The 24,396-nt window shown below is 44.0% G+C and overlaps 1 protein-coding gene across 2 annotated transcripts in view; it reads left to right on the top strand.

Moving 5' to 3' along the window:
* Positions 1-6,953: 6,953 nt before the first annotated feature.
* DMRT1 (doublesex and mab-3 related transcription factor 1) overlaps positions 6,954-24,396 on the top strand; it is a 58,327-nt gene continuing 40,884 nt past the window's right edge. Inside the window, exons 1-2 of one of the 2 annotated variants that reach the window (XM_086478950.1) lie at positions 6,954-7,157; positions 9,915-10,100. In XM_086478950.1, coding sequence (XP_086335076.1) covers positions 7,089-7,157; positions 9,915-10,100 — 255 coding nt within the window. In that variant the 5' untranslated portion in view covers positions 6,954-7,088. The remainder of the gene's footprint in view (positions 7,158-9,914; positions 10,101-24,396) is intronic. The other variant, XM_086478951.1, reaches the window with a different exon arrangement.

The following is a 24,396-nucleotide window of genomic DNA, read 5'->3' as shown; positions in this document are numbered from 1 at the left end:
AACTCAATTACCCCTAGTTAGCCAACATGCATATAAGACATAGAGAGATCATCAACCCTGACATTGCTGACCAACATGCAAGTGATAGAAGAAGTCTGTTACCTGAGGAAACTAAATAACTAAGTGCTCTGATTATCTGTACCTTTATAGGACTAAGCAAAGCCTTACTTGAGACATGCAGGTCTCCTGGAATGTAGATCTCCCAGGTCTTCTTCTGAACTGTATTCCTGGAATGGAGGAAGGATAAGCCTATGAGCCCCTGAAGATGAGGAGACCAAATACACTGTCTACAGTGTTTGGGGACCACCTCTAAACTGCCCAATTGCTCTGGGGGCTCCAGGGCACTGAGGGGAGATGGGAGACACTGTGGGGGAAAAGAGTCAGGCTGACAGGGAAGAAGAAACCCTCTTTCTCAGACTAGGAGATGTGAAAGGTCAGCAGCTCACATCAAGTAATTTCACAGCATGGCTGATTAAGAAACGGTCATTTGACTTTGATTATAATATTTGGAAAAGGTCAGCTGCGGCTGGAGGCAATTCTGACACCCTTGCCCCCTTTGCCCTGCAACTCCTCAGTAGATTTGAAAGACTTCGTGAGGGAAGGGGGAAGAAATGGGGGACGAGCAGCACAACGCTTTGTTCTCAAACACATGTGCTACACTGATTTTAATGGGAAGTCCCACAGAATGAAACGTGCTCCCCTGACAGCAGAATATTATGTGGAAAAGATACTTTCTATTTACTTAGGCTTAAAGAAAAAAGAAGAAAATAAATTCAGAAGGAGCTGTTGTAACAATACTTTTGCTTCTGTCAAGCACTGAAATTAGGAGCAACAAATAGCAATGCACAAATAATTAAATAAATTGGACAGCAAATAAATCAACACAGCAAAACCTGCCTCTTCCATTACCTCAGTTGAAACCATCCCTCACCACCATGGTGCTCCAGCAGTTTTAAGTTACTGAAGATCAAAAATGCAAAATAATAAAAACTTGCACAACTTAAAAGAAAGCGTAAGTAATAAAGCAAGTGCTTTATAATTTGAAGTGATCTATTTGTTCCTTTAAATACCAATTGCCTTGCTCAATGAAGTGGAAATTTAACTGTATCTATTAAAAGATTAAAGACCATAAATTAAAAGGTAGCAATTAATTGTGTTGCCTGTTTTTAAGAGGTTGGAGCTTAGTTTTTCACACTCTGGCAGTCTATCAAACTCAGCTCCATTACAGATGTCTTAGAGCTGAATTGATGATGATATTCAAAACTAAGGGCATTCCCTTCAATAGTCCCACCCTGATGAAGGAGCCCAAACATATAGATGGCTTATGTGATTCTATCACTCTTACAGTGTGAATTACAAATGTTAGAAATGTCAGCTTAATGAGTCATGCAAGGGTCTTCAATGTTCTAAGTCACTGGATCCAATTAATTTTTAAGTGTGCCTAAAATGAACAATGATGACTGAGAAGAAGCAACCCAGTGGTTTCCCCATACTCACTTTCTTACTTCTATTTTATAAGTCAGACCTAATAACAGTTTCAAATAGCTATCCAAGTCAATTATTAACAACAATTGAAATTTCCAAGGAGCTGACAGCATGTTCTCTTTGGCCTTTAAATCTGCAATGAAATGATTCCAACTTGCATGAACAAATGAGGAAACAGAGACCGTAGGTGTTAGTGAAAGAAATGGTATTTTTTTTCTTTTCTTTATGCCTGTTACCACTAAAACTAATCACAGTGGTGAATAACATGTGCATTTTTTAAATATCTCCATTCTATTTGCTTCGTTGCACCTGAAAACGGCTTTGTTTTCATACTGTACTTGGCACAATGTAATAGAGTGAATTTTGTTTCCAGTGAATGACATTTTTATCAAGCACTGTGGGCCAATATCATTGGCTGGGCTCGGAACTATGAAGGGGAAGAACCATCCGTCATTACAGGCAGCCTTTTCTTGATTTTTACATAAACAACTTTTACCATAATACAGACATTTGGACCATTAAACCTAGATTCTGACTAGTGTGTATCTTGCTAACAAACATACGTTTGCTTAGGCAAGAATCTCTGGCGGCTTTTCCCAGCTATAGCTAATCTGAAATTACTGACGTGGAGGCTCCCTTTCCACATGTCAGGAGAACACCAGCAAGCAGAGTGTAAATGAAACTCCCACTTCAATGGCCATTAACACATTACCTGCTGTGGCAGGCCAGTTCTCTAATTTCGGATACAGCTGATGCTGTTCCCCACCAACATCCCTTCTTCCACCCTGTGGAGAAGGGTCCCCTGGATGGGTGTCACACTGGGTCTTCCCAGTGGGTCTGGATTTGTATGAAGAAAAGGGAATGTGAACTGAGAGTGCTGAAGAGTGTACACATTTTGACCCGCCTTATCAACAACCAGTGGTCTTTGCCAGCAGAGCTGGGCAGAGCAGCTTTTCAGACTGATGGAGAAACATGTCCCTGAGCTGACTGGTGAGAGGCTGTGGACCCCCTCCCCAGTGACTCCTAACTTTAACCGAGGAAAAGCAGCAAACAGCCAAGTGGTGGCAGAGTGAACAACAGATTGGCTTCTGTTGTTCACTGAGATGAACTTGGGCCCCTGAGACCAAGACAGCAAAGAAAAAAGGAGTTTGAGGAGAAGAGGACCAAGCAGCACATTGACGGTCTCTACACCTAAAGGTCCTATGCCCTAGAAATATTCTTTGGAGCAAGGAAGAATGAAGCACTTGAAATCTTATGTCTGAATGAAAGATTCAGCTTGATTGAATGGACTTTTATCAAAAGCCATCAGTGGCTTGTCAGATGTCACTGATCTTGAGTAATGCTGCTGGTGCCAATGCCGTGTAACAGTATCATCATAGAGAAGTGTCTGAGACAGCAACTCTGGGGCTGATTTTAAACTCTTGCAAGTAATGGGCATTTCAAGGCAAGGTTTGGGTTCAGATCTGCCTGTCCCAAGAAGAAACCCTTACCTTGTGTTCTGGTGCTGGCAGTTCTAGAGGTATAACCTGAAAACACAAAGCATAAAAACATGTGAATATGGAAAGAGAGCACACACACCCCCTCCAAAAAAAAAAAAAAAAAAAAAAAAAAAAAAAAAAAAGCTATAAAAAGCTATACACTGACAGAAAGTGTTGAGAAAATTCTCTGCCTGGAATACAAAACTTTGCCTGTGGGGTCGTCTTTTAAGAGCCAGAGGACAAAACTTCAGCTTTCCTGTAAGTTAAAGGAAGTTTAAAATTAGGAATGAAAGAAAAAAAGAGGAGAATTGCACAAGTATACAAGTGAAACGGAAAAAAAATGCATGGCTTATTTATGCCACCTACTGGATTTTTCCTGAAGTATCTTTTCAATCGGTTTAGTTGTCACGATCATGTCTGTCACTCCAGCAAATACTTACGTTTCATGGGAGGCTACTTGCACAAGCAGACCAACAGATAACAAGCCGATGGTTCACATGACTAAATGACATGTGTGGACCAACATGGCTCCAGGACTGGAGATGAGTGTAGCCATACACCTGTTTATTCTGCTCACTTGATGGATTTAGGGCAGCGAAGACACCCAAAGCTACAGGCAAGCACTAAAGTCTGGCACTGTGGAGTTTCCCAGCCCCTATCAGTGCCTCAGGGGAATGTGCTGGCACTGTTTCCCTCCTTTGCTTGACTCCCCCTGCCTGTCTTTAATATTTTGTTCTAAATGTCCAGACTGTTTATGGAGAGGGTGATGGTTTCAAACAATGCGTACTGGCAGTGTGAATGCTTTATCTTCTGTCCCTCCTCGTTCCTGCAGCTGAGGCTCTGTTGCGTATCCACAATCAGTCCCTGCCAAATGTGGTGGTGGGGACACGGCATGTTTGCATCTGTCCCTCAAAACAACGATCTTGTCAGCAAACAAAACGTTTTTGCAAGCTTCAAGGGATCAGCCAAAGGCATGCATTGGCAAAGGACAGATTGTCACTAACAGATGACATTTCATACTTTAAATATTTGTGCAAAAAAGTTAATGCTCAAGGATAACCACCAGCTACCTAGAAAAAAAAAAAGCTAAAATTTCATTTGATTCTTACGGGTTTTTTTCACCAGAAACATTAATTACAGTTATTTCTGAAGATGCCAGCAAACTGCAGTGATGTTTAGTCACTGACTGACACCATCACTGGATTCAAATCAGAGACACCCAGACTTACATTAAATGAATCACTACAATTTCCTGAAGACGTGCGGTGAGATTGCTCTGATGCATGTTAGAACTGCTGGCAGTTTGTAGCCATCTCCTATTCCTTCATGACTCCAACGGACATCAAAGCCAGTAATGTGTTGTCATCCTCACCAAAGACCCATTAAAAAAATTTGAGACAAACATTACACACTAAAACCATACCCAAAGTGCAACTTCAGCTAGCAAAACCAAAGCAATTCATCATTAACGGATCAATTGTATACTTGTATTCATCAGGCATCTGGGTATTTTGGCGGTGTTCATGCGGAACCCAAAATACTAGATAGGTACTAACAACATTAATATTTTGTTCCTCACCAATAGGTTCTGTAACATCATGGGTAATACAAATCCGTGCAGTTAGCCTGAAAAGCAGGAGTAGAAAATACTACTTATGTGAGAGACAGCTGAATTAATGTTCTTCTTGGAACTGTTGCATTTTTTGCATCTTGTGATTCATCTCCGAGCTTGGCTGTCCCACTTAGTTCCTAGTGAAAAGTCATATATAAGCAGCTGGTGAGTCCTGTTAATTCTCCTTTGTCTGTCTTTGCCTGCTTTACGCACTATGCTTCTCTTCCCTTTTCTCTTTTTTTCCACTCCTTCCAGCTTTTCTCTTCCTCCTGCCATCATTACTGATGTGCTTTTTCTTCTCTCACCTCTTCATACCTCAGTTTGTTGGGGTTTATTTTATTTTGCCTTTCTTGTTCTTTTGATTTAGCCTCCTTTCATCTCCTTTTTCATTTGCATTTTCGATTGACTTCAAGACAACTTGCTTGTGAGCACCTGGAAGCATCCCTGCGTGTGTGCTCAACCATGCCCAGAACTTCACAAACTGGAGTTTCACTTTCAAGACTTGCTCCTAGACAACAACTTCGGAGCCTGAGCAAAGCTGCTACGAGTTGAGATCTCAACTGGTTTCATTCAGGGAGGAATTTCACATTTTGATACAGGAAGCTAAGTATGCCTGAACAATGCATTGTTCATCTCCTTAAATATTAGGGATATGCACCATTAGGTGTATAGGCAAACCATACTTTTGTTCCACTAATCAATGTATTCATCATCACCTCTTTTGCAGGAAAACATGCAGTTACTGACATCAGACATCGCCGTCAATGCCAGCAAAGCCACGTGAGGGAAAAGTTTCAGTTTCTCCAAGTTGAACGATTGTCATACCCCTGCATCAAGCCCACCGGGCCTCTGCTGGTCCCTCCCTTGAGGACCATCTGGTTACTCGGACTGGGGCTTAACAGGAGTGTTTTAATGTGCACTCTCTGGAGGCTGGAAAGCACCATAAATATCTCCAATGTTGTACCATAAAGGAAAAAGTTCCCTAAATGCGATATATCAAGTGCTGATGCAAAGCATCTAGCAGCAAGGACCTCGGGCTTTCTTCAGGCTGGAATAGGCACCGATTCTTTCCAGCAGGTAGGCTCAGTCTGAGCAGAATTAGCTGGGAGATAGCTGATCTCAAAGAAGCAGAAGCTTTCCTTGGCTTCTTCCAGCAGAAATAAATTTCTACCTACTGTAACTTATTACCATCTGATATGCTGAGTCATGAAGCTGGGGTTATAGAAATCTTTATGCAATCTTTATAAATCAGCCTCACATAATCTCAGGCGCTTTCTGCTTCCTCTCTGTCGAGTCACTCATTTGACAGTTGTCATTCATCTTAGATTGAGATGTAATTTAATAGTTTCATTTCAGCATGAAGATAGCGTCATCTAAAGTTGAGCCCAGAAAGATTTAAAGGTGTAACAGAGGAAATATTAATACTGTAAATAATACCTGTAGAGCTGCATGGGTCTATAAATCACACAGTGCCAAGTTGGAAGGGGAGCCTACGTAAAAAAGAAAATAAAAAGCATCTTCCCCTGTCTTCCTCTGCAGAGCATAGCCGCTCTAGCTAGCCATACCTGCTCCAGAGGTGCTGGTTACCTAGTTGTCATCGTGGTCTGTCTGTCGTTGTCGGGATCAGCTGCCCACAAAGACATTGATCAGAGTGCGATCCCCTTAGTGTAAACCATTTAGGGATATGCGTGTAACGGAAGTTACGAACAGGAGTCCAGCGAACCAGAAGCCTCACGAAGGACAGCCGCTGAGCTGCAGCAACTCGGGTGTTTATTTGGGGGTCATACCTCCCCCTGGGCCCCGCCATGTTGGTCGCCTAACCAAACCTGGCCTGCCCAAGCCGGGGGAACACAGCGCTTAAAACGTTGCCACCATGGCCGCGGCCTGGGGACGGCAGCGAGGCCGCACGGCTGCGGGGCGACTGCGGCGCCGCCGCCTCCGACCGGGGGCGCGTCGTCGTGCGGGGCCTGAGGGCAGCGCGGCTGAGCCGAGCCCCTCCAGTACCTCCAAGCACGAAGCCGGGGGTTTGGGGCCGCCGCGGCCCAGCACCCACCGCCCCGCCGGACATCCGACGGCCGGCCGCCTACCCGCGGCGGGAGCCGTCTCTCCCCGTCAAGCGGCCGCCGCAGGCCGGCCTGGGAGGGAGGGAGGAGCAGGGAGGGAGGGGTGGCCGCTCCCCCAGCGCCGGCGCCTGCCCCGCCGGGTGAAGGGCATCGCAGCAGCAGGGACCGGCCGGGGGGTGGGGGGCGCGGCGGGAGGGGCGACGCACGAGGTGCCGCGGACCGCCAAAACGCGCGGGGTGACGGGACAGGGCAGGGCAGAGCCGCGTCGACCCCTCGCCGGGCTGCCCCGGGCCCGCCGCGATGCCCAGTGACAAGGCGGACGACCTCAAGAAGGCGGCGGCCCTTACGGCGGCTTCCCCAGCGGGGAAGAAGCCACCGCGTCTGCCCAAGTGTGCCCGCTGCCGCAACCACGGCTACTCCTCGCCGCTGAAGGGGCACAAGCGGTTCTGCATGTGGCGGGACTGCCAGTGCAAGAAGTGCAGCCTGATCGCCGAGCGGCAGCGGGTGATGGCAGCGCAGGTGAGCCCCGCGGGGCGGACCCCCGCCGCCGCTTCGGCGGGGTCTGCCCCGGGCGGGGTGGGCTGTCGTTCCGCTGCGCCCGGAGGGGTTTGGCGCCGGCAAGAGCCGAGCGGTCGGTGCTGCGGTGCGGTGCGCTGAGACAGGGCGGCCGCGGCGGAGCTGCGCCCCAGGCGGGAGTGAGACCGCCGCCTTCCTAAATTCTTGAGGCTTTTCGCTGTCTTTCTCTTATGTTAATTTGTGTGTGTGTGTGCATAAAAGTAGAAGCACTGAAGAACGTGTAGGATTTGAGTCACGGTGCGCGGGCAGCGGCAAGCAGCAGCGGCGGGCGCTCGGAGGCTCACCTTCGGGCGCGCCTGCACGCATCTGCCCCTGACACTGCGCACAGCCGAGACCTGATGGCAGCCCTGGCGTGCGCGGGTCTGTCTCGAAGCCTTCAGACAGGAAGATTTTTAGCTGCCGTCAGGTTGACGTTTTTCAGCTTGTTTTTAACTAGACAATAATCTAGACAATTAATTAGTTAGTTTTCCACTGATGGTTTGCGATTCGGTGTATCTGCTTTTCCTGATGCTGGGTGGCTTTAGTTGAGTGCATTTCTAAAAAGGCGCGCTTGCTTTTTTTTTTTTTTTTTTTTTTTTTTGTAACGGCGTTGTTCCTGCTTTTGCAGAAAGCGGCTCTGTAAATAGTTGTGTAGCTGGGTCATCTTAAATCTAAAGGAGGACTCAGTAGTATTCGCTAGGAAACCAAACTGCATCCAGTTCTGTGTGGGAATAATGTTTCGTTAGGTAGTCCCGCTGAAATGACAACTCTTCGGCAATGTAAATGACCGCTGTTAGTCCTCGTGATCCTTATCCTGAAAACTTCATTGAGAGGAGTTCCTGGGAGTGTAGTGGCTGCTAGCGTGCTTGAGCTCTGTGTTCCTGTTCGTGCAAACAGTCCCCTGCAGACCAATCGATCGGAAGGCGTTAGATGCAAGTAAAAGCAATTACACCAGACCCGCTGACCGAGTTTGCAACTAACGTACGTTCAGAGTTTCGTAATCCCGCATAAAATGGGCGTCCCACGGACAGATTTAAAAACCCTTAGCAGCCCTGGATTAAATCCTTCACCACTTTTTTATTTAATTATTCAGTGCAGGTGTACTGAACGGCCTCTGAACCCACTGGGAGCTTTCGTTCGTTTAAATAATTTCTCCTTGTCGGTGGCATGGAGGTACAGAAATTGTTATTATGCCCAAGTTACACGCTCTTTCTCTGCCCGCAGGGAACCATGGAATAGTAAACGTGGATCACTTTGCTGCTTCCCTCGGGGAAGGGAGCACGAAATGGGGTGTTCCCTGTGCAAGTGTCACCTTTGGCACAGGCTGTTCTGCTGCCCAGCAGCTTCTGACAGGCGGTGAATGCCTCCTGCTAGCCGGTTTTGGTGGTGACCCTCCTGGCGGTTTTCTGTTCCCTGCCTAGTATTTGAAAGTGGCTTTGAAAGCCTCCCTAACTAAACCTTATCTGTGTAGGAGTTACACATTGAAAGTCTGTCTTTCCCTCTTTTGATATATTTCTGCAATAAGCCCCTTGGTGCTGGTGGAATTTTACAGGTCAAGGTTATTGGCTTGTGAAGTCAAAGTTACCCGTGGTGTTTGCAAGTCTGCACCTCCCCTTTGGGATGTCCCTATTGCAAGAGCTATTAGTAATTTCTCTAGCGGTATTGATGCATCTCTATTAGAAAAATGTTGCTCTTGAACATGAAAATGAAGGCAAGTCCTGTCCAGGTTACCCAGGGCAATTCCTGGCAAGAAAAGCCCATGATCCCAGTCTAATCTCAAATGCAGATGCAAATCAGTCACCTGGCAAGTTGCAGGTAGGTAGCTGTAAGGCCCCCAATGTCTTATCTATCACCTGGGCACGTATCACAACCTGACATGGATAGACAGCTGTGCAAAATTGATATGCCAGCTCAGATAGGGCAGGGCAGAGGGGTCCTCCGTATCTTCAGTAAGCAATGAATATGGTTTATTTGCCCTGTGTCCAGACTGCGTAGTGCCTATGGCTTTGGCCAGTGCTGGCTAGACTTTGGAACATAATCAGTGTAGGGAAAGAAATGGTGAGCTCCCACTGCTCCAGGTCTGGCTGACTATCTTCAATGTGACTGATGCTGGCTGAGGTGCTTGCAGGATGGTTCCGCACATTTGCCATGCTTCCACGATGGCTTTCTGTGTACAGTTTACTGTGCACTGGAATTCCCTTAAAGGGCTGGATTTCCAGCGAAGAGACAGTGAAGGAGCCCAGCAGGCTTGGGCAGAGCAGCAGATTGTGGGTTTAAGCTCTCATGAAAAGCTGCTTTATATTGATGAAGAGGCACAGCAGAGCTCTGCAAGTATATGGATTTCTTATCCCCAGCAGCTGTGTTTCAGGAGAGAGGAGGGTAGTGACTACACTTTTCACAGTATGCTTTGCCCATGAGCAACTGTGTTGGTTGAGTGCAGTCAGCTTTAATACATCTTCATGGGGCCTCATTGGAGGAAGATGTATACATCACCAGCATTTTGTAGGTTTGTCCATATATGTTTGGACATGAAAAGGGGTTAATTTTAAATAGCTTTATAACCTCCTTTGTATCCTCCTCTAGCCACTGGCTAGATAGTGACATCAACACTGTAGATTACCAAAAGGAAAAAACAGCCTTGAGTTTGAGTCTTTATTTGTTGCCCTTATAAATTGTGCTCAAGCCAGGGAGCATGCCCTGTGTCTGTCTTCTTATTCCTAGGTTGCACTGAGAAGGCAGCAAGCTCAGGAAGAGGAAATGGGAATCAGCCGCCCGGTGCCCTTGCCCAGCGCCCCCAAGGTGTTCATTAAGAAGAACAATGGTGGCAGCTCTTGTCTGTTGGAAAGCAGCAGCCCTATGCACTCGATGAGCACAGCCGTGACGGCAGCTAGCACAATGTCAGGTAAAGTGCTGGGAGAGTGATGCTTACTGGTGGGGCAAGGGCTGACCTTGCTTATGCTTGCCTGCTGTTGCACCTCTTCCCTTGTCTGCAGCAATAGGATTATGGAGAGTCATCCTCCAAGAATGTGTTGTACTGTTGGTATGGCTAGCAGAAGGGAAGAACCCAGGATCAGTCTTTCATATTTTAATTGGTTATTTTTTTATTTGAAAATCAAAATTAGTTTGGTATAGATTGGTGCTGTAATTGAATTCAGTGGGGTGTGTACTTGCAAGTAGAGATTTATGAGGAGCTTTTTGCCTTTCTCCCAAAATATGTGCTCCTGCCACAGTCCTGGCAACTGCGTGTTGGCTGGCTGTGTATCTTCTTCAAAACTGTAGTTTTCAGCACTGTATAGGAGCCAGGTATGTAGGTAATGTCATTGACCCCAGCAGCAGAGTGCTGCCCAGTTCATGTATTTTGGTGTGGTGTACTGTCTGTTCTGTGTGGCCAGGTGTGGTAAAAAACAAACAGTATTTGTTGTTTGTGAAATTGCTGACAGTAAAACCATGGCTAAGCACAACTGGGACTTAAAGGTGCTGAAGTGAAGACTCTAGGCAAAATGCTTTTTCCTATGGAGAGCTTATGCCTGACAGATGCAGCAATCCAATATGTATGAAAATGCAACTGATAAAATTTACTTTTGTTGTAGAGACAGAAAACAGAAAAAAGCAAACAAACATTGAGGAAAGGAAAAGGAAATTTCATTCAATTTTAGTTATCTGTGCTGATGCCAATAATACAGTTGAATATACTTCTGGTTAAAAAGATGCTTCTAAAATGGACAGTGCCTTGCATTAACTAATAAAAGGGCAGTGCATATGTGCGTCTGTCAAATGACATCACTCTGTTTTGCAGGCCGTTTAAAGCCTTGTCAAATGGATTTGTTGCATCCATTGCAGACAGGCAGTTTCAGACAAATGTGGAGGAATTTCTTTGGGAAGGTTTTAGAAAAACTGGTGGATAAAGTGATAAATAGCTTTTCATTAGCTTTTTTGTTTTCATTATTTCGGCTTGTTTTTTCATTATTGTCTTTGAATCGACGCAATTACTCCTTTCATATTTGGATTACTGCATACTTTGTCTATAGACATAGAAAAAGCTGGCTAAAGATTAAAGTAGTATATTTAGTAATGTGTAGAGGTTGTGTGTAACTCAGGAGAACAAGAAAACCCTTGCTTATACAGAAAGGCCAAAAAATGAAATTGTCTTACTGTCAACAAAATTTGCATAAGCTTTGATCTTAATGTTTTTTTAAATGTCGGTGAAGGTATTTAATTTATTAATCTCACTTTAATAATTTCTTATTAATTGAATTAAATTCTGGTCTTCTAATGAAAAACATTCATTAAACAAGCTTAAGCAATACACATGCTTGAATAGAGACTTGAAAAGATGAAAATGCATAACTTTAATTTGAATTGTTTGAAAATTTTTAGTCAAAGCAATTGTAAATGATTTGCAGTTATCTCTCTTACAGTGGATTTTTCTTTGTAAGCAATTCAAATACATAGTTTCTCAAGCATTTTACTAAATAACTGTGTGTGGGTGACAACATTTAAAGTACACAGCTGCGTCTCCAAAGAGGAGATGCAATTCCAGCCAAGAATCAAGGCAGGGTTAGCTTTGTTCACCAGAAATGAAATAATCTGGGAATGAATAGGAAATTAGGTTCATAATTTTTGTTTTAAGGCTCCTAGGTAGCAACAGAAATTCATGCTTGGCTCAAAAGTGACTGCACTGCTTAAAGTTCTGTCCCAAATAATTTCAGTAGGTTTGTCTGTTGAAAGCGGTATAAGTACTCGTGAGTATGGATTTAACACCACCAGTGACTGCGTGCTGGGTCTGAAGCGTTCAGCCAGACCTGTAGGGTGGCTTCGTCAGATGTCAGAGTACAGGCTTCACCCAGGAAAGTCTGATTTTTCAGTGAAGGATACTGCTTAAATGTTCTGATGCTTTCTTCTTTTAGCCTATAAAGATATTTTGTTAGGTTAGAAACTGCCAGGTGTGATGTGACATGAAGTTCCTGTTTCAAGTGTCAGGTTGTTGCAGGACCAGGTACTCAAAAGGATTCTTGCATTGCTGTTTTATGATTTTACTGGTACCCTCAGAGCAGGTGCCATAGTGTTTCAGATTGGTAGGCTGAGATGCTGATTCTGCAGGAATTTACAGTAATCATTAAGGCAGGCAGAGAGAGTGAAACCTTTTGTTGCAGAAGTCAGCAGCTCCCTGGAAGCCCCAGGGGAACCAGTGGCTCCTGGGAGTGCAGCGTGCCCTGTACGACATGCATTAGACTGGGCAAGAGATGGTTTTGACACTGGTAATTCTGTTCCTTCTGTAAGATTTTGGCTTCACAAGAGCAGTTTTTCTTTTGGACTCCCATCACGCAGACCGTTGTTTGCCAGCAGAGGAGTAATGTGTGAAGGAGTCACACAAATCAGACATAGTGCCAGAGAGAGAGTCTTTCTCACTGTATCCATTTTATTGGCAGATCAGAAATATTGCGACACCTGAAGAGACCAGAGGCAATTTTTCAGATCCCTTCGTGCTGTTCTTGAAAAGAGGAAAAATGAATTATCATGGTCATAGCATAGGGGTTTGTGTGTTTACCATCTCAAGCTTAGAAACCATGTTTACTTTGGATGGACCATATCTTCCTCACTCAAAAGCAAACTGGGATTTTGCAGGGTAGTTGGAAGGGAGTAGAGTGGTCACAGGGCATTAGCAGAATCCTTGCAAACTTACTTGGTAGTTTCTGAGTATTTTCTCTTAAAAAGTTGCAGGTTGCTGAGAGCAAAGTCCGTTTAATTGTACAGAGCAGCAAAAAGTTGTGATCCCAGGGCATCTAGAGTAGTTGTCCTTCCTTCTGTAGGGTAAGTACATCTTGTTAGGTTAACTAGTGTGCAAAAGTCAGGAAAAGACTATGGTGAGGCATTTAAAACATGCCTCTTGGACAAAACATGGGTTCTTCCCTGTTCGTGTCAGTTTGGTACCTCTGCCATTTTAGTATTTAGAAATCACCGTAGGGCAGGGCTGGGGGGGAAGTGTGATCATGAAACACCTTGCAGTGAAAGCTGCTCAACTAAAGGAAGGAGACAGTGCATTTTGCCTTTCCTCTGTTTTATTTGGTCCGAGTCACAGCCTAAGGGTCATGGGATGGGATGGCTGCAACATATATCACCTGATGACTGGAAGGTGCTGGAGAGCACCCCTCCTTTCTGCTGCTCTGTGCTCGCGTGCTCATGTTGGCCCAGTTTAGAAGCATGTAATATAGACAGGTTTACTGTACAAAGCTAATTGCCAGCTCCTGTTCCTGTGATCTGGTGTGGTTGATTTCCCATTGGCCTTGCAATGACCATTAATAATGGCATTGTTCAGGTGCCTTCATGGTATCAGTGGTTCACAAGTTAAACATACCAGTGTCAGCAATTGTGAGTAGTAAACTTGTGCTTGTTTTTTCCCTTTGCTATATTTATTATGCATGACAGAAACAAAATCTTTCTACATTTTTCTAAGTAGGTGCTATCTTCACTGTGAAACTCTTTGTGGAACAGGTGGGTTTTTATCTGCTTGTAATTACAGACTGTAGTGGGGTCAGCAGTAATGCTGTGCCTAGTGAATGATGGTACTGAGATCTCTTTGAACTTGCTGTGCCCTAGATGGCTCTGAAAACCCTACCTTGCCTTCTTTACTGTTCCTTTGCTTTTTTGATGTTATCTTTTGCATCGATCTTTTCTATGACACTGTATTGTGATTTCAAAAATTGATGCCGTGATGTTGTGCTGCATAGATAATGAGGTAAAAAAAGAAAATAATATTATACAAATTATTATAATTGGAAGATGTCATGGCCTGGTTTTAAAAAAAAAGATCAGTTTTCTTTTTGAAAGAAAGTCTTTTTATTCCCTTACAGTATAGTGTTATATGCTATCAGTTTTTTAGTTTTGTCAAAAAAGTCTCATTCTAGTTAACTGATGGACAACATGAGGAAGCTGCCATGGACATTTCACTGTCTGTCAGAATGGTTAAGCACTGGAACAGTTTGCCCAGGGAGGTTGTGGAGTGTCTGTCCTTGGGGAGCCTCAAAACTCAGCTGGATGGTGCCTGAGCAACATGATCCAACTGTGATCTTTGAGCAGAGTTTGGACCAGCTGGCCTCCATGGGTCCTTTCCAAATTAAACCGTTCTGTGAATCCCCAAAATCCCTTCTTTTTTTGCATTGACATTAAGTCAACATACTGAAATCTAAAATTCAGCCACCCTCAGTACTAATTGGCATTTGCAAGCCTGGGAGAGAAACCCTTAACACCCTCGATTACTAAATCTATGTTAGATTTCAACAGAAAATTAGCATCGTGGGCATTGACAGGTGGAGACGATTGCTAGTTCAGGTGGCAGCAGCCTTAGCAGGGCTGAGCAGTAAGGAGAAGGAGGCATTTGTTGCTTTGCAAGCCTGTGCCAGGGCTAACATGATGGCTGCATGTCCTCAGACGTCTTGATGAGTTTGCAGTGGTTACTGGTCCATCATGCTCCTCTTCCTTTTTGTTTTTGTCTCCTTGTTACTTCCTAACAACAGTTTTCTCCTGCCATGCCCATCACTACTGCTTCACCAGTTTTAGTTGCTGCCTTCTGGTCCTGCCAACTCTCCTTCCATACCAAGAGCCAAGCAGCCCCATCCATTGCTTCCTGGTGCTCTTCCCCAGCCTCTCCTACAGCCAACGAATCTCCGTTCAAACGAAGAGAGGATGGCTGAATGTGATGTGTCTTTACTGGGTTGTAACTGCTGGCAAAGAAAAAAGTTTTGCGTCCTTCACCTGTGAATAACTAATGCCTTTTCATCCATAATCATCTGTTTTTCTCCAGTTGATTGCAGTTAAGATGAGAGAAAAAGAATCGCGTTTGCCTGTGTCTCCTGTAAGAGTTTCTGAACTGTCTTAACTCTCTTGCATTGGTATTATTTCTGCAGCACGAGTTAGACTTTGTCTTGGGAAGCAGGTGCTGGAGATGGTCTACCTGTATGGTGGTTTTCTCAGTTGCTAAAATCTCTTTCAAGCTGGACTAAGTAAATATTCAGGTAGTGATTTGCTTTCAACAACCTTTCCTTTGTTTAGGACAAAACTTTCCCCTAATAGGCTTTTTTCAATTTCTGGGTGATAGAACAATGTAATGCATGAAGCACTCTGCAGTGTGGTGGCCATGGCTTTGTAATTTTCAGTTCCTACCGGAATCACATGAGTTTTGCTTGGAGTTGTTTAAAAAGGCATTGTTTGTGAAGCAAGGGGCGCGTTTCTGCCTCTCTCCACTGCTTTGGTTTCGCCATACTTGGAAACACTGCAAAGGAGTTTTGAGCATCTCATTATAAAGGGACATAGATAAATCTGAAAGTATAGAGGGACAGGTGACGAAAATGATGTATGGCTTGTAGAAAAGGAGACTAAGGGTGGATATAACAGTCTATAAATATTGGAGAGGTAATAATGTGGAGGAGGGGGAGGGATTATTTACAGCGCTTGAGACAGCATAACAAGGAGCAACGGCTTGAAACTAAAAAAGACAAAATTAAATTAGACAGTAGACACTTTTTCTCCTAACTAGAAGTGCAATTAGCAACGGAGTGACCTGCATAAGGACAAGGGGGTAAGTGAAGCATAATCAGGAGAGGTGTTTAAGAGTGTGTTAGATTACGATCTCAAGTGATTAATATGGGGGTAAACTCTGATCAATGTGCAGGTTAAACTAGATGACGGAAGTCTCCTGCAGCTTTGTCATTTCCTATATGATTCATTGCCTCTGGCCATTGTTTGACTGTGTTAAATAAATCATAATGTTACAGGGTTCTGCATCCCTGGTTAGATGTTTCCAGTTAGTTCTCCAGTTCTGGAGCCTGCAGCTTGCAAAGCTTGCACTTTCCCTGGTCCTCCTTTCAACCAATATCCCTTCCTTGTCTTTGCAGCTTTGCGTGTGTCTGTGTAGGTGCCTGTGTTTTATCTGAGTTAATGTCTAAAGTGCTGTATGTGTTTGTTCAGTGGGGCACAGGTGCTGTCAAAAGTGTGGTATTTGTGTTGCATTGATGAAGCAGGTAGAACTAGTGGCAGTTTTCAGAGATGAGTCTCTAAATGAAGAAGTTTTATTTTTTCCTTTCAGTCTTGTCTGAAACATCAGTGGAAGTGTAATAATAAATAGTAGTATAAAAAGATTTGGAAAACCTCGCAGAAGATTGCTTTTCTTTTTCTGTGCAACTGGTACTGAGGGGTGTGTCTGGGGCTGGCTTCACCAGAGGCAGGGGCTGGGAATAGCTTTCTGCAGCATATCAGGGAAGCAGGGGTGCTGAGGGACCAGCTGTGACCTACCCAGACTCACTTACTTCAGAATAGAAGGGCTGCTGAGCCCCAGGGTTTCTGTGACTGCCTTTTGGCCAGAGGGCTGGAGGTGAAAACCCACAGGCATCTCAGCAGGTATTTCCATCCTTCTTTCATGTTTCAGAAGAATTTTTTTTCCCTAAATAATAGAGACTAGTTTTTTTTTTTTTTTTTTAAATTTTCCAAAGCCTTTCATGCTAGGTTCTGTGTTCACAGCATCTTTCTGTCCGACTTTTCTCATACCAGGTGAGGTTTCCAGATGTAGAGCTACTGGCTAGAGCAAGGTCCCTGCCAAGCAGCTTTTGCTGTGTGCCCAATGGACTTTACCATGTACAGTGTCCTAGCAGCTGGGTGCTTGGGGTTTCTCTTCCCACTGAAGGCCAGGGGGGCTGGTGGGCAGCCCCTGTTGTCCTTTGTGGCTTGGGAGCTCTTCCTTCTTCACAGTGGCATTTGCATATGTGCATTCACATTTAGAAAGTTATCTGTGCTGGCCTGTGCTTTCCATTTGTCATGAACACTGAGATAAGGAACAGCAGGAGCAGAAGATGTACTAAGGATTTTCTAACTGTAGACACATTATTACACTATCTGCAGCTAACCTCTTGTTCCTTTCTGTGTCCTTGAAACAGTTATGAGTTATCTGAATGTGTGGGGCTTTCTTTTTGTTTTTAGAAAAGATATAGCTGGGGAGTGAAGGAGTACTGCATGCTTCCTTAACTGAACACAGGCGTGATTTCTTGCTTTTCGTTTGTTTTTTGTTTGTTTGTTTGTTTTTTTCCCATGTGCTTTCTTACACCATGAAGACTGCTTTCATTCTCTTTATTTATCAGCTAACTTCCTAATTCAGCCTGCTGGCCCGTTTTCCGTTTTCAGTAGATTTGTCACTTAATGATGTGGGGACTAAAATGCAGTTTTGAAGGTTTATTTTGTAGGAATGCTTTTTCATATGCTTCTTCTAACTCCTCCTTTCTTTTTTCTTTTTGTAAACTTCACTAAACTTTCTCCTGAGTTTGAGTACCTGCTAGTTGTAATCAGAGTTGTGAATAGCTCAGTTACCTAAGTACAAACACAATTCATACACTTGTGGCCTGTGTTTTCTTGAAGAGCTTGCAGAGAGTCAGTTAAGCACTGAGCTTCTCTTCCTTTGCAGTGAGATTGGATGTCTATTTTTTTTTTTTTTTTTTTTTTCAATTCCTGTCTCCAGTCTCTATTCTTACTGTTCCTACTGCTTACACCATAGGCTGCCATTTGCTGGCTTGCATGCCAATAGTCACGGGCACCACTGAACGTCAGCTGATGTAAGCCACCGTAGTTCCTGTCACTGTGCATTTCTGTCTATCAGTTGCGCATAAGGAAAATTCATTAGTGATCAGTTAGCATTTTCATAGAAGCAGATTTTCTGAGTTCAGATGTTACTGCATCCATGCAACAGTGTCCATCAGGTACAAAAGTGATGCATGTGCATGTGATTTTTGCTTGCCCAGGCCCGGTGGGTGTCTGCAGTGGTTCTTTACCACTCCTGATAGTAGTTTTTCCAGCATGTATTAGTTAGACTGGGTGAAAAAGCCCTTCTGTTATTTCTAGTTGGTCTTTTTTAGAAACCTTTTGGGTTTCTGTCATCAAATAGCTTATAACCAAGCATGGACTCCAGCTAATTCCAACCATCGTCCTACTCCCTTTATTATTTTTAGTGTGAGCCATAATGATTTTATCCCAGTCGTATTTCCTCCAAGGTCTCCTATCTCAGACACTTGTAAAGCCTTCTCTCCCTTCTAATGTTTTCTTTGATCTCTTGTTAATGACTTGCATCCCTTTACGTTTAATCCACACCAAGTTTTTTTCCTCCTCTCAATTTGCTTCTTTGCGCTTGAAGGTGTCTGGGCTGTTTTCCATCACTGTCTAGAAATCTGGTTTTCTTTCCTCGTTTCCTTTCTCCTTCAATTTCTTCCTCTATTTTTCTTAAAGTTGTGTTGATTTTGAGTTTTGCTCCCATTACACACTTTAGTAGTATGTTTGATGTATGAATGCAACGAGTTAAATGTTTGTAAATTTCTTTCTCAAATCAGCTATCTCAAGATAAATAATAACATGTATACATATATATGCACATGTAGTAGTCATAGTCCCAGCTGTTACACTGGAGATTGAAAATGGCACTTGTTTCTCATTCTCCTAATTTTCTGAAGCACTAATTTTGTTGGTCCTGATGCTGTTAGCTGTCATGCATGCTAATAATTTTAGCTACGTCAACAATCTTGTTGTCTCAGTTCAGTGTGAACAAACATATGCTGGAGCATTAAAATAGTGCCTAGCATCTTCACAAATTCAAAGCCATGTTCAGAGATTTGGAGTACTTTTTCTTTACTAAAGCCATTCTTTTTTTTGCCAGTGAAGAGTTGAATACGAGCACTGTAGCTGTATTATAAAGACCAAAAGTGCAAGTAAGGAAAGAACAAGCATTGGCCCTCCAGATCAACTACTCTGGTCTAGTCAGTGGCAGAAGATGTTGAAAGTGGAATTTGCTGCTGTAGTCATCTTACTGAGATTAGGAGGATTTTTAAGTTGCATGCTAAATGTTTGCAGCAGATAATTTTGTTAGGTGTAGCTAAATGTGAACAAAATGTGCCCTCTCCAGTTCTGCTGAAATCAGTTGTGGTATTTCAGCTCTTCCTTAGCTGGATTGGGACTGTGTTTATGATTGGGAAACTTATTATGCCAGGCTGCAGACTTCTGGCTGGGATTTCTCCCTCCTTGTTTTTTTTCTCCGAAATAACATTTTACTTTGAAAACAATTTGTTCTGCATTGTTTAAAATTAACCAAAAATCTTAAATGGGGGAAGTTTTTCGGGTGTATTTAGAAATGCACACACACAGAGTTAACAGTCATTTGACCCATTATGGGACAATAATTCTACATGTAGAAGAGAGGAGGAAATGCTTGATAATTTTTTCTGATCTTTGCTTTGAAGAAAGGCAGGCAGATGCTGCTGCTCTGTATGGAGATGATGGCATTCTGCTTTCATTTGCAGTAGTAACTGAAATCAGCAGGATTGGATTACTTGCATGCAGTATTTAAAACAAAGAAACAAACAAAAGAACCACAGAAAACTTGGCTGAGGATCTCTCTGGTCCATTAATGCTGATTTCCTGTAAGTCTTTTAACACTGGGGAAATTCTTAAGGCCCGGAGGAAAGCTGATGACATGTCAGTGTTTAAGAAAAGTGAGTGTGGTAGGATGGGTGGCTACGGATCCGTCAGCCTGACGTCAGTTTTTGAGAAGACAGTGGAACAGTCCACAGCAGACTGAAATGTGCGGGAGGAGGAGGAATGAAGCTGTTAAAGGATGCTCACACAATGTGTAAAAGATTCTGTCAAGTTAGTAATCCTTTATCGTTATAAAATTGCTGGACCAAGTGACGTATTGATGTGATCATAGTCTGCAAAGCATTTGATTTTTGTATCCCCTGACATCTTGATTAGGAAACTGAATTGGCAAAAAAACGATATTGTATGTGTTACATGGTTTTAGGAAGGATGATCCTCAGTCAGAAGATGTTGGTGTGGGTGGGCAAGCTAATGCAGTGATGTTTCTGGAAAAGTCTCACAGGGGCCTGCTCTTGGCAGTAAGCTGTGTGGTCTTCGCATTGGTATCGTGGAAGCAAGCCTGGAATCGTCACAGGTCTTGGTAGGTGATGGAAAAATACATACACTGGCAAGTGGTGGAGGAGACAGAAGTGCAGTGCAGGAGGGCTTGGCTAGATGGTTGTTCACCTGCAAGCAAGAGCCACTTTAACCCATAGCAGACATGAAAAATGGAGGAGTCTGTCCCTGAGAAACATTGTCAGTGCAGAGGAGCTGGTGGCCATGAGGGTAGTATGGTGAATGCTGATGGTTCCTGGTGCAGAAGGATGGTACAGCCCTTTCAGATAGACCTGTGATGATAAGGAGCCTTGGTGTCGCCTGTGCCTGAAACTGGTGAGGTGCCTGTGGGACTAGTGGGACTTGTTTGCTGGTGACATTGTATGTACAGGCCTCTCAAGGGATATTGGAAGGGAGATCATTGGTGGTTATTAAGTAAGCGTACCACACCAGGCTCAGGAACATTACTGAGCCAAAAATGATGGGAGACTGGGAGAGGGGGCAAGGGAGGTATCACAACAGTTTGCCCTGTTTGTACTGTTCCCTAGGTTTCTCTTTATAGCTGGTGGTGGGGATATAGCATGGTCTGAAGCAGCAGACCTGGGCTTGAACTTGGAAGGGCTAAGGCAGGAGATGTCAGAATGATTAAAAGACCAGAAAACGTCCTGAGGTGAGAGACAGCAGTTTATTTTGCCCTTTAGTGGTCCCCTTATCTAAGATTTGATTAATCCCCATATGATTATTCCAAATCACTTGTGTCTTTGCTAGACTAGACCAGTTCAAGTTGAAGTCTTCTGTGTCGTTTCATGGGACGGGTTTTGGCATTGTGAACCAAAACATCATGTGGATACAGAATCCCATGAAAAGCTTGTGTGTAGGGTGCATCTACCACGAGGCTCAAGCAAGATGGTAATGAACAGCCCTGATTCTAGCATCTCTCAAATTTTCTTGAAATGTACTCTTCTTGCTGCTTAACTTTTTGTCCTAGAGTGCCTTTTCCTGGCAAATGTTGTTCTTGGTAAGACTTGCTGTCCCACTTAGGACTGGTTCAAGCCTTTATACGTGGAACTGGAAAAGTTTATTCCACTTTGCTCAAATGACAATTCCAGCCTTATTCCTAGAGGGAAGAAAAAAGTAATGCACATTCTTTCAGGGTGAAAATGAGTATTGTTCTGGCAGTTGAGTAAACTTTGAGAAACAGGAGAGCACAGCCATTGATGTCTTGGTGGATAAAGCCGTCTCCTGCTCCCAGGGCGTGCCCTGTGCCTGCAAATACTGCTGCCATTATGCCTGCTCTTCACTGGTAATGCCAGTAAACTCATGGTCCAGCTGCTTCATCTGGTAAGGGATGTTGTGGGACACCCTGGCTCTGCCTTAGCTGTCAGAGAGCAGCTGCACGAAAGGTGCAATAGCTGGTTGTTTTGTCTTCGGGCAGTGGGAGGAGGTGACAAGTGTGGTAGCAGTTGGCAGGTGGCAAGTGCTTGGGCAAGAAATAGCTGTGATAAGGAGGTGGGGTAGGTCAGTCCTTGTGCACTTCAGCTCCAGGGAAGAGGCCAGGAGCCTGCAAGAGGCTCAGAGTTGTTGGACCATGTGTTTTTTCTTGTTTCTTTTTTTTTTTTAAAGTGTGTTTCTGCTTTGAGAAGAAGGGCGTATCTCTGCTGAGCAACTGTATTCCCAGGTGCGGTTGGAGAGGTGCCTATGGACTGCATTGGCAATAAGCTGTTTTGGCTATGATTTATTCTCTTTAGCCTGGTTAGCCTGGAGACACTGCTGCTTTTAGCCCATGCATCTGATATGGCTGATAACAGATTTTTCAGCCTCTCCCTCTAATAGATGTTAGTTGGAGCACAGCTGGGCATCCAGGGCTGTTTGGGCAGGCAATCCCAAACAAGGAGGAAAAAAATCCGCTGGATTTGGTGTTTGAGCTTGAGATGGGGTCATAGTGTTGTTGGCAATTGGGGGAGGGAGGAAAAAACATGCTTTTCTCAAGAGCTTTCTGGTTGAAACAATAGGGAGGACTGCAGAGGTGGTTTTCTATGGGTGAATGAGAGTAGGACAGCCCTGTGCATCTCAGAAACTAGGCTCCAGGACAGGGGTACGAGCACAAGTCCTCCTCCTGCTCTGTGGACTCTGCTCTTTGACTGTATTTGCTGGTTCATCTCCAACACAGAATGACTCTCTCTTCTCTGTACCACTGTTAAGGTCTCCACCTCCCTGCTGCTCGAGAGGCAGCACAGAGCAATTGGCCATGTCAGCAAACTGTGTAGAAACGAGGAGAAGGGTTTTGTTGGTTTATCCGATCTGTGGCTCAGGTATGTGTCTCTTAGGGCCTGAATTCAGGCATGCTTTCAGGAGTCCAGGGTCCCTGTTTTTTCACTCTGCTTTTAGGGAAAAGGCTTCCACTGGCAGCTCTGAAAGGCCTAATTCTGCATACCTTGTGCTATAGTAATATTGCACTTTTAGTGTGAAGTGAGTGCCTGATCCTTGATGTTTCCTTCACTTTCTCATGGTGGCAGAAAAGTATCTCAGATTTTCTTGTATTTGGGAAGTTTATTTAATCACACAGTTCAAAAGCATGAAAATTATCTTTTGATTTTAGTGAATTTTAGAATTTGCTAAACAATAATTTCTTAAATATCTCTTTTCAGACAGGGATGTGGGTTGAGAGTTTGATACATATAAGGAGCTGAAAGAGAGGTTTTAAGATAAAGCACCCTCTGGAGTTTATTGATAAAAAGAGGACTAAGGGGAAAACGAAAATCAGGATGCAGGGAGACTAGCTGTCTCGTTTTCTTGAGAGCCCTGCTTCTCTGTAGTGTCCGATTCCAGTGTCCTTATAGTGCGTGGACTCATATTGTGGTGATGCTGTTAGCTGAAGGAGACGGTACTGGGATGCAGGTCAGTGTCTGGTCCTTCGCTGCAAGCTTTGACAGCAGTAGAGATGAAAACCTGTGCTTTTGTGCAGTCACGTCAGTGTCCATAAAGGATAATCCCTGCGAATCTTGTATCAGACCACATTTGTCTCTTGGGAACCTGTACTGCATTGACAGAAGCTGTAAATTGGCAGGAGGAACTGTTTAAAGCCACCTCTCTGCTTATTGAAGGAGTAGTAAATGCGCTACTGTGTGAAAGAGTAGGGCTCAGCAGTTACACAGGTGTGAAGAGAAGCCCAAATGGTGTAATCAAACTCTGGGGAGGGAGAGGGGAAAGAAAAAAGGTGGCATTGGAGAGGAGAACGGCTGGGACCTTCTCCAGAGCCTGCTGTTCAGGCTTAGCCATGTGTTGCTGTCATGTTCCTCAAATTGTCACTGAGGGATTCCAGCCTCTTCCCGTTCCCTGCCATCTCTTGCTAAAGAGGTTTCCTTTCCTCTTCTTATTTTAGCTAAAGCAGGGAGTGGAAATAGGGAAGGTGTTAGTGTGTAATATTTTGTATGGTATTGCTGTGCAGGGTATGAATAATAAATCACACACTACATGCTTAGACAATTTACTGCTGGCTTTTGTATGTGCTGTGACAAGTGCTCGAAAGGTCAAAAAAGCTTCCTTAACAAATTTGATAAGATAATGCAGTGAGCTGTAACAGCATAAAGTCCTGGGGGCCATAGACCAGAATAGAAGAAATAATTATGCATGGTAATGGGTAATTACAGATAATAGCCTTTTTTGGGGGTGGCACAAAATACACAGCCCCATAGCCTTGCTTGGAATGAACATTGTCTAGCACATTAACTTTATAGCAAGCTAAAAGTTCAGCGCTGGAACTGAAGATAATCCTCAACTTCTAATGGGAAGAGAGCGGAAATACTCCTTTCAAAGGTAGAACAAGTGTGCCGGTTTTGTTCCTTGGGAGGCAGAGTATCTCAGCAGAAAGTAAGTAATGGTGCCAGCTTTCTTTGACATCTGAAATAGCTGTCATGATTGTCTGGTGGGAGAAACATATTGTTCCAGCGTTTCTGATTATGATGTTAGGGAGTGATTTCACACTAGCCTCATTCAAGGCTACTGTCCGACCTCAAAGCCAGCTGTGAATTGAGCTAATGCGTTGCGAGACTTAATATTGCTACACCAGTTAATAGGAGTATACTGGTGCTTTATATACTGAGCAAGGGGAAATTGTCAGGTGTGGATCCAAGGCTGGATCTGAAGTCTGAAGGAAGTGTTTCCTGACTGGATAATGAATTTTTAGCATTTTAATGATATAGCTGTCTCCTGCCACAGAGGCTGGCTTGCAGGAAGATACTAACACTGCAGTGATGGAAACAGTCAC

Source organism: Leptosomus discolor, chromosome Z, assembly GCF_034619465.1.
Source record: "Leptosomus discolor isolate bLepDis1 chromosome Z, bLepDis1.hap2, whole genome shotgun sequence".
In the NCBI taxonomy this organism is placed as follows: domain Eukaryota; kingdom Metazoa; phylum Chordata; class Aves; order Leptosomiformes; family Leptosomidae; genus Leptosomus; species Leptosomus discolor.
This window is presented reverse-complemented; position numbering and strand designations above follow the sequence as displayed.